The sequence below is a fragment of the Pogona vitticeps genome, chromosome 7 (assembly GCF_051106095.1).
Source record: "Pogona vitticeps strain Pit_001003342236 chromosome 7, PviZW2.1, whole genome shotgun sequence".
Classification (NCBI taxonomy): Eukaryota; Metazoa; Chordata; class Lepidosauria; order Squamata; family Agamidae; genus Pogona; species Pogona vitticeps.
This window is the reverse complement of record NC_135789.1, coordinates 27,347,230-27,357,232: the sequence shown is the minus strand read 5'-3', so window position 1 is coordinate 27,357,232 and position 10,003 is coordinate 27,347,230. Positions and strand designations below refer to the sequence as shown.

The following is a 10,003-nucleotide window of genomic DNA, read 5'->3' as shown; positions in this document are numbered from 1 at the left end:
CAGGAAAGGTGGCAGTTCCTCCGTCAGCCGGCTGCCTAATCCTTCCATTCCACTGACAGGCATCCACCTTCCCCCTCTTTTCTTTCTCTATGGGAACTACAAGGGGGCGGGGGTTCTCCTCGCTGGGGACCGGAGCCCCCTTTTCACAAAAAGGATAAAGAATGCAAGACGGAAACGCTCCTTCGACTCGCTGAAAACCCTCCTTGGCTTCTTTGCAGGGTCGGGCACGGCCCGTTTTGGTTTCCTTCGCTGATTTTGTGGAGCAGGGAGGGTGGCCCTTGCTGTGCGGGATGAGCCGAAGATGGGACACCGCCCCCCCGCCCCCCCCGGAGGCAGGATTTGTGTCCTAATCCTTTCTGGGCATGTCCTCCCCTCCCCTCCATGTGATTTTTTTTCCTGCCCATCCCAAATTTAGAAAAATGAATACAGTTCCACGGACATGCTAGGACAGAAGTGCATACATGGGGGCTCCGAACGATGCACCGGGTGCTTCCAGAGTGGTGAGCCCTGTTTCCTGGGCAATGCGCGTTAGGTTTGGTGGAATCTACATGGCGGGGTGAGCGGAAGGGAGGCTGGCTGGCGACACGGAAGCAGGAGAGGCGCCTTTCGTTTTCCCCTGGTGCCTGGCCCGAGCGAAGAGGCCGGCGGCGGCCGAGAGTTCCCTGCAGATGAGAAGCGTCTCGTTCTGAGCCACGAGAGCCGGTAACCGTTAAAGAGTCCAGGGGCCTGTTGATCTGTTGGGATAGTTAATGGCCAGGCTAATAGCAGCAATGTTTCTCAGGGCCTGTATGCAAAAGGACAGAGGGAGAGAAAGACACGGACGTCAAAGGCGTGATGATGAGTAGGGGAGGACTGTTCTCCTTCTCGAGGAACCCCCACGGACCTCCGGCAGGTTTCCATGCCCAACTTTGACGGTTACATCCTCCTTGCCTGCGGTTCACACAAAAGCTTACACCACATAAAACTCACTAGGCTTCACGCTGCCACAAGACTCTGCAGGAAAATATTAGAAACAGCCTGGGCTTTGACTCTGATAAAGCCTGTTAATTCATTCATTACACACAGCGCCTGGGGCGGGATCTATAGCCAGAGCAGGGAGATCTGTCACCACTCAAGAAGGTCTGGCCTACAGCGAAGACTCCAGTGTCTTCTAACCCTAGAGAACGCTGTCTCTTTGGCTTTGATGGCTTTCACTTGAGGGGGACAAATGCATTTCCATTCTAGATTTCCTCCTGCTAAAGGAGGTGGCTGCATTTCTGGCTTTCTTTTAACCCAGCCGGCGCAAGAGCTGTATGCAAGGCAAGCCAATTTTTACCGGCATCCTTCGGTCTACAGACATGGACAAAGAGAACTGAGGTGAAAGCAGAAACTGCCACCAGTTCAAAGCTGAACGAGACAGCTTTGTAAAGATTTTTTTTAAAAAAATTCTTGGGACAGGAAAAGACGGCGCGCTGCTGAAGAGCTGCAGGGCAGCTAGAGATCGCTGGGTGGCCGCCACCCCACCTATTCTGGGGGTGGGGTAACCCAGGAGGGCTTGGTCTGGGCCCGTCGTGATCTGCGGGACACCCAACTCACACTGCCCCGTGGGCAATGGTGGAAAAAAAAAAGAACGCCGTGCAGATCTGTGCACAGAGGAAGGCCAAAGGATTTCTGCAAAGATCCGTGGGCCTCCGAAGAGGTGAGAGCTTTCCTGGGGAGCCACAACTACGCTGTTTTAGAGAGGAGGACCCTGGAGGAGGAATGCGAAGGAAGGGCAGGGCAGGGCCAAGAGAGAGCGGCAGGAGGCGGGTCTCTCTGTCCCTCGGAGCTGGGTGGGTGGGGGCTCCAGGAAGGCCATTCGCGGGGTGGCTCCAAAGAGGAGACCCCCCTCCCTCTCCCCGCCTCCTGGAGGAAGCTCAGGGCTTCCTGGGCAAAATGGAGATCAAAAAGGCAAAATGGAGATCAGGAATCATGGAAACCCCAGTAACAGCAAGGAAGACAGAGCTATCGACCGGAGGTACAGAGTGAGGCGGAGCAGCCTTGGAACAAAGGGAAGTTGCTGGGCCAACGGGGACTTCCAGAGGTTTTTACCTGTGCTGTACAGTGATGGAGATGGTCTTCCGTGTTTAAGGCAAGCAAGTATTCCTGCAGATGTCCAAGTTCCTACAAGCAGACAAAACGGAGTGAGGCCCACAAGTCAAAGGTCAGAGGCCAGTTCACGCTGAGAATCCCTTCAGAAGGGAAGCAAACGGGTCCGCAGACAAATACGGTCAAGAAGAGGAACCTCCCGGTTCAAAGGCTCCTTTGTTGGGTTTTCCCACAGGCTAAAAACAGGGCTGTAAAATACGCTGAAGACCCCAAACGGCCAATGCCAGAAGGCTCTTTGCACACCAGACTCGGGAGAACGCGACCCCCCACGAGACAAGTGGAGGCCAAAACGTTATTCTAGTGCAGTTCTTAGGGGAAAATCGTTATTCAAAGCAGCAGCAAACTCACTCCAGTCAGACGCTGCCATTTTACATGTCGCACAGACAAAAACGGAAGGAAGGAAGGAAGGAAGATGATGGATAGAAGGAAGGAAGGAGATGATGGATAGAAGGAAGGAAGGAAGGAAGGAAGGAAGGAAGGAAGATCACCTGTGCCCCCATGGATGCAAAAAAAACATGGATAGTAGCAAACCCTATACTGTACGTAGCAAGGTATTTTTCTCTCTCTGGTGGCCAGTTTAGGTAATTACATTGTGGAAATACATATTTCTGTGGTTTTTTTTTCATTTAATATTTTTAATATTTTCAGACCCTGGCTAAGCGAAACCGCGGATACTGATCCCACAGCTAAGGGATACCTAATGTCCCCCTTAACAACAACAACAATGTGTGTGATACAGGGTGATAACAATAAGCCCCATACTAAAAATAAATGATGGGTACAGTTCCGCCCCTCCATATCCCCCCCCCAAATTTTTTACATGGAATATATGTTTTTTCGAACTACATAATGCCTTCTGGGACAGGGGAGGTTCAGTGGTTGAGAATCACGGATGCTGAATCTCCTGAATCCACCGGCAGGTTCCAGCGGCACCAGCCAGAACTGAAATACTTACGCTGACTTTGCTTTCGGTAACAAAGAAAAGTTCGGTGAGTGCCCGGTGGAGAGGGAGGAGGATCCCCGGCTTGGTCACGTCTTGATGCATGTTGTTTTCCATGCAGCTGAAAAGTTGCCAGAGGGGCTTCAGCAAAGTAAGGTCACAGTCCCTGGGAGGAAGGAGAAGCTGGGATTAATACAGGGATGGGGCCACCCTGGAAGACAGTGGCCACCTGCTCCTGGCCTGGCCTGGCCTGGTTTTTAAAAGCTGGCTTTGGACCGACTTTTCATGCACCCTAGGAACAGATCTGTAGCTTCGGAGCTGTGTACAGACTTAGCACAAGGGACGGCTCTGGGTTCAGCGGCCAGCATCTCCAGCTGAAAGCACTCACAGGAAAGGACAGGGAAAGACCACGAGAACAGCTGGGAGGAAGTCCTGAGATCTAGAACCATCACGGGTGGGAAACTGTTTTCCAGGTGTTAAGACCATCAGGAGAGGCCTTCCTCTCGGTCCCACCTTTGCAGGTGCATCTGACGGGGACACAGGAGAGAGCCTTCTCCGCGGCTGCTCTCAGACTTTGGAACTCCCTCCCACTAGAGGCTAGACGACTTCACCATCCTTCTGCAAGCAGGCGAAGACCCTTCTCTTCTGGCAAGCTTTCCCAAAGTGACTGGCTGCCTAAGTGGGTTTGTTTTTTAATGGATGATTGTGCTTTACTGCCCTGAATGTGCTTTTGGTGTTGCTTTTGTTTACTGGTTTTTAGTGTGGTCTTTGTGCGATCCTTTTTCGTCTTTGTCTATTTCTTGTTTTTAGCTGTAAATGTTGTCTTTTAAATGAGGTAAGCCCCCCCCCCGGTCCTTCTTGAGGAGAAAGGCGGTGGAAAAAAATATTTACAGCAAATAAACTTGTAGGACCCAATGGGCAGCGATTGTGCTCCTCCTGTTCCCCACCGCCTCTACGAAAATCAGCATTTTCACACACACCCAACTCGCACGCGCCCCCCCAAGAAATCTTACTCTGGAGGCCCAGGAAACACTTTGAAGGCATTCTGTCGCCCCATGGAGAGCAAGAAAAGGCTGTTTTGGAACAGGAGACCTACAGGCATGGCTGGATCTCCGCCATAAGAACAGGAAACTTGGGCTGAAAGGCAAAAACAAAGAGGGGAGGTGGAGAGACTCACCTCTCGCTGCAGCGCTGGACGATCTTCAGGAGCAAGTGGAGGGCCTTCAGGCGCTGGTGGCCGGTTTGCCGGCAGGCCACGCCCACCTGCCACGCCCACACTTTGTCCAACGGGAGGTGGGGGACGACCCTTTCCTCGGAGAGCATCTGCTTCAGGACCTCGAAGCCTGGGGTAGATCAGAAACGCTTTACACCCTTCGCTCTGCCTCTCCGATGAGCTTATTCTTTTTCCTCCCTCCTCCCTCCTGAAACACTGATTTTCAAGCAGGACGGCTTACAGAACTAAAGGGGGGGGAAGTGCTATTCAAATGACCAGCGCTGATCAAAAGGCCACTCTGGGGCACTAGAGCATCCGACCGGGGTGGGGAGAGCTGCCCCCCCGACCAGGGTGGGGCTCACCTGTCTGGAAACGGCCCAGGTGGCCGGCCGTCACAGTGAACTTGTAGCCCCACTCGGTGTTGCTCATGTCGCTGGTGAATCGGTAGTGCAGAGTATCTCCTGAGAAAGGAAAAACTGGTTTCAGGCTTGGCCAAAAAGGGAGAATGAGGGCTTCAGAGGAAGACTCTTCTGCTCCCTTGTACAGGAGATCAGGGTAAGGCAGGGAGTGCCCTGGCACCCCCAAAGGTTTCCACATCTGCACAAATGATATTCTCGTACTCTAGGAGTTTCGATCTGCACTGACAATCTTGTCTTGACAACCCAGGGGAAAAAGGCCAAGCCAGCCCTTGGAAACCAAGCCCTCTGAGGACAGACTGAAAGAACTGGGCAGGTTTAGCCTTGAGAGAAGAAGACTGAGGGGAGAGAGGACAGCCCTTTTCAAAGACTTGAAAGGTAGTCCCTACAGAGGAGGGGCAGGATCTGCTCTCGATTATCCCAGAGTCCAGGACACGCAACAAGGGGCTCAAGCGACAGGAAGCCGGATTTCGGCTGAAGAAGATCAGGAAAAACGTCTTAACTGTTCGAGAAGTACGACAACGAAACCCACGACCTGGAAAGGCTGTGAACCCTGGAGGCATTTAAGAGAAAATTGGACAACTCAGTGTGAGGGAAGAGGCCATTTAGAAGAATGGGGAGCCCGAGACTCTCCAGGCAGTTTCAGACGACCACCCCTGTCACTGATCACAACTGGATGGGGTGGGTGGGATCCAGAGTCCCACACGTGGAGGGCTACGAAGGATCCCCAAATCATGATCTAAGAGGCGGGACTCCTTGAATTCCCATCTTAACCAGAATGGGGTCCTCGGCAGAGCTGGTGAGATGTAACGTTCATACAGCTGGCTGGAATGAGTGTCTGCCTTTATCTACCATGGCTTTTTAAAAACAAGTAGTGATTAGAAATTATTATTGGAGGACAAGCTACGATTCTAAAGACAACAGAGGGTGTTCACATTCAGAGGTCGTGTCTGTCCAAACGTCACCGGCAAGAGGAAAACAATAAGGACGATGTGCTGTTGTTTTCAAGACCTGTCTGTGGCTGTCCCTTGCCGGATACGGGGTGCTGGGTTCCCCGAATCCTCATCCTGCAGGTCTTGCTTCACGAGTTCAAAAACAGCTCATCGGCATCACGGGCCCTTCGGCTAAGGATCTTTTTTTCCCAGACAAGCCCCCCCCGGGGCTCACTCCCGAACGAATGGCAAAGATTTGAAAATGGGAAGCCTGAAAAGTCCGTCCGCCCGATAAGGCTTCGGCGTCTCTCACCTGGAAGCTCGAAATCGGTCCACTTGTGGGGGGGTCCGCTGAAGGTGTGGCGGTCGTGGGCGAAATCGCTGCTGCTGGAAATGAGCAGCTCATCGCAACCTTCTTCTGTGTTACACTGAGGATCAAATTTGACCGAGAGGTAGATAGCTCCTGGAATGTGGACCTTATCCTATGGGGGGAAAGGGAGGCGGACAGTATTAAAGGAAGGGCTGGGGAACACAGAAGGGGAATCACGGGTCCCTGGGTGGGAAACCCTCGAGGCCAAAATGGTGATGAGTGGGGGCCGAGGGAGAAAAACCAGAACGCCAAGATGCTTGAGATGAAAGGGTCTGCCATCCGTTTCTCTCCCTCGGAGAGGCGTTTCAACGTTTTAGAGGTCTGATCTGATCACAGTGACAAATGCCCTAGTTAACTTCTCGGCTGGATTACTGTAATGCGCTCTACGTGGGGCTGCCTTTGGAAATGTTTGGAAACTTCAGCAGGTCCAAAATGCTACAGCCAGATGGCTAACTGGAACTGGTGACAGGGAACTTATTAACTCCCTTGTTCCAGCAGCTCCAACTGGATGCCGATCCGTTTCTGGACACAATTCCAAGGGCTGTTTTTAACTATAAAGCCCTAACCAGCTTGGGTCCAAACTAAAAATAAAACATTCTCCTTCTGTGAGCCGGCCCAGGCATTAAAATCCTCAGGAAAGGCCTTCCTCTCTGTCCCACCACCCTCACCAGGCATGCTTGGTGGAGACTCAGGAGAGGGCCTTCTCTGTGGCTGCTCCCAGACTGTGGAACTCCCTCCCACTGGAGGCCAGACTGGCCCCATCATTGCTGTTCTTCCGCAAGTAGGCCAAGACCTTTCTCTACAGGCAAGGTTCCCCTGAGTGACTGGCAGCCTGAGAGGGCTTTTTAAAAACGGATGGTTGAGCTCTGTTGTTGAACACATTTTAATCTTGATTTTATAGAGCATTTGTTTTAATTCTTTTTTAAAAATATTTCTATCCTTCCCTCTTTTTAGCTTTTAGATATTGCTTTTTAATCATTGTAAGTCCTTTTAAGGAAAAAAAGGTCGGGTAAACGTATTTTTAAATAAAATAAACGGAAAGTGAGCTCAACCAGCACCCCATGGGGCAGAGGCGAAACCCACACCACTGGCTTTGAGACTACCCGGGGCGTTTACCTCGAAATTGGTGTTGTTGTTATAGGGATGCTTGGATTCCCGCCCTTGGACGGCCATGCCCGGCTCCTCCATGAACTGGCACGCGGTGAGGGCCATGGTGGCCAGCATGCTCTCCCTGCATCCACGAAGCACTTTCAGGAGAATCTGGGGGAGGAGCGGGAAAAAACAAGAATGGGCGGCTTTCTTCTGCCGCTTTGCAAGGCTGACCCCCACCCCCCCGGGATCGCAACGCTAGGATTCTAAAATCCAGGGTGGAGAATGACCGAGGTGCGCCTGCCTCACCTTCTCACTCAGCGGCTTCTCTTCCAGCTGCAGCAGCATGTCCAGGATGTAGGTCATGTGGGCCGGTCCGCTGAGCTCCAACGTCTCCTCGCCGATGGCCACGTCTTCCGGCCACTTGGCCAGTAGCAACGCCAGGACGTGCCTGGCGTAGAGGACGGCCGTGGCCTCGTTGACCCGGTAGAGGTAGCCCCGGATGGCCTTCTTGCTCCGCGCGTCCAGCTCCTTGTGGAGGAGGGCGGCGCTCTTGGTCCGACGCTGCTTGGCGTAACTGAGCTGGAGGTCGCTCTCCGTGTTGGTGATGAGCTTCTGGGTGACGGGGTTTGACTCCTCCGTGGCTTGGCTGCAGGGGGCAGGCTTGGCCTGGGGGACGGAAGCCGGCCAGACAGGTTTAGAAGGATCCCTGTTTCAGATCCCTGTTTCAGAACCCATCACGAGCGTCATCCCCAACATTGCTTTCCCCATCACTCACCATGCGCCAGTGAAAATTCCAAGGCATGGAGGTGATGGTTAGAGGCTTCATTTACAATTGATGCCTTTTTAATATAAGCTTGACGTTCCTCCAGATGGGGCTAAACCGGTGGTTCCCAACCTTGGGTCACCCGGAGGGAATCCTGGACTTGCAATTCCCAGAAGCCTCTCCCCCGCCAGTGGTTCTAGCAACCGCCCTACGCGGCTCGTTAAGAGCAAGCAACGCCTGCTGTAGAAACTCACCAGACAAGGTACGATGATCATATCCGTATCCAGAGCCTTCGAACTCTGCTCCTCCGACCGCAACCGCTTACTGGGCTGCCATTTTTGAGCCAGGGTCCGGATCCTCTCGTCCGTGGTGACCACGTCGCCATCAAACCTTTCAGGACACAAAACATGTCACCATCGAGAGGCGCCCACCCGAGAAAGGGCATTTGCATCGCACAGCATCCCGTTTTCCATTTCTGAGCCGGCTTTCCCGGCCTTGCCCGTCTTTAAGGGCTGCTTTACATTGATAGTGAAATCGGGCCGGGCAGCAGGCTTGTTTACAATGCCCTTGGCTCTACGTGTTGCAAATCAGCTCACAAGACCTGCTTTTTTGGCTGAAGAATGCAAATAAATAGGGCCCCAAAGCTAGCTAGCTCCAGGCAAGACTTCCGCTTGCTGAGGGACCCTCTCTGAGGGTCATGGAACGCTGCTGGACGACGCCTTATCTGAGCGAAATGATCTGGATGCTGTTGGAAATACAAAGCCCATCGCCCATAGCCAGTGCGGCCGATGGTCGGGGCGATGGACCTTGTGGCCCCAACCCACCTCAAGACTGAAGGCTGAGGAAGGCTAACGGGGCTTTTTAAAAAAATTGTTTGACCTCTTGTTAAAAATATGCTGCCTCTCGTGCATTTCGCTGGCCACTGCTTTGGAGACGTGGGTGTACAGATAAAGCCGCTAATAAACAGCAATAAGAATGACATCGGCTTGGGGGTTCTCCCACTTTCTTTTCTCACCCAGAGGCCTCTTTCTAAGATCGCTACTTTATGCACTTAAAAGAGTCGCCCATCTTTTCTTAGCCACCACATTCAAAAACTCTCTTTACCGTTTCTGAACCTCCAGAAAGAAAGAATCTCTCTTTTTCATCTGCAATTCGTACATGGCTCGAAGAATGTGCAACGGAGCATCCAGGGCATCATGTGTCATCTGAAAATTAAGATGAATTAATTAGATGATACTGGATAGCGACTGAACCTGCATGAATCAGCCTTTACGGTGTCCCAAATTCTCTACCAAGTTTTCGAAAACTTGAAAGGAATGTATGTATTTAAAATATTTATACTTTTGTCTTTCTCCTCAAGAAGGCAAGAGGTGAATATTTATTTAGTAGTCAAAAGTACACAAACATTAAATAAATACAGTGAGACCGCCGTATCTGCAGGAAACGAGTTTCAGACTCTCTTGAATAGCAAACCCTATACATGGCTTCTGGCTTCTTCTACTGGCCAGTTTTGTGGAAATATGGTCTCATTTTTCTTTTAATATTTTCAGATGGTGGATAAGTGAAACTTCAGATCCCGATGCTGTGGATACAGGGGGTCCTCCCATATATATGAGGTGGAGGGAGGTACATAGTGAACAATTTCATAGCTGCAGCACCTAAAGTACTTTTATTCCACTTAATTCCAGTAGCCTTGATGGGATTTCACCGAAAGCTCACTGTGTTTCTTAGAAAACTAAACAGATGTAATAAAACCTGAACAGATTCAACATGAGCTTTCTGGGACACAGAAAGTAAAACCACACCAGCTGTGACTTTTCTTTGCATCTCTGCCATTGTAACAGACTCATATGGTGTTTTTTTTCCTGGAATTCGGGGATACAGAGAATCAAACGGAAGCTGACCACAACCCTATAGAGGTAGCAGGAAGAGCTAAAATTCACAGCGAGACAGGCAGTGTGAATTGTCTTCATCAATTACTGCAATGGGAATGTTTTGCAATGAATGAAGCATCAGCAAGCTTGTGGATCCTGCCTCCTAAGAATGTAAAAATATTTATCTTTTTAAGAAAAAGGGGGGGGGGAGTACTCAGTGGATACTGAGCTGTGCTAGACATGCTTCTGGGCTCCACTGTCTGGCACAAGCGCAGC

The 10,003-nt window shown here is 51.4% G+C and overlaps 1 protein-coding gene across 2 annotated transcripts in view; it reads right to left on the bottom strand.

The window, feature by feature from the left end:
- Window positions 1–222: 222 nt before the first annotated feature.
- The window catches only part of ZZEF1 (zinc finger ZZ-type and EF-hand domain containing 1), a 63,794-nt gene continuing 54,013 nt past the window's right edge, over window positions 223–10,003 (bottom strand). For both annotated transcript variants that reach the window (XM_020812137.3, XM_072978459.2), the window contains exons 46-55: window positions 8,958–9,058; window positions 8,108–8,243; window positions 7,397–7,756; window positions 7,115–7,258; window positions 5,942–6,110; window positions 4,643–4,741; window positions 4,245–4,410; window positions 3,083–3,233; window positions 2,071–2,142; window positions 223–784 (exon numbers count right to left, since the gene is read on the bottom strand). In XM_020812137.3, the coding sequence (XP_020667796.3) occupies window positions 710–784; window positions 2,071–2,142; window positions 3,083–3,233; window positions 4,245–4,410; window positions 4,643–4,741; window positions 5,942–6,110; window positions 7,115–7,258; window positions 7,397–7,756; window positions 8,108–8,243; window positions 8,958–9,058 (1,473 nt within the window). In that variant the 3' untranslated portion in view covers window positions 223–709. The remainder of the gene's footprint in view (window positions 785–2,070; window positions 2,143–3,082; window positions 3,234–4,244; window positions 4,411–4,642; window positions 4,742–5,941; window positions 6,111–7,114; window positions 7,259–7,396; window positions 7,757–8,107; window positions 8,244–8,957; window positions 9,059–10,003) is intronic.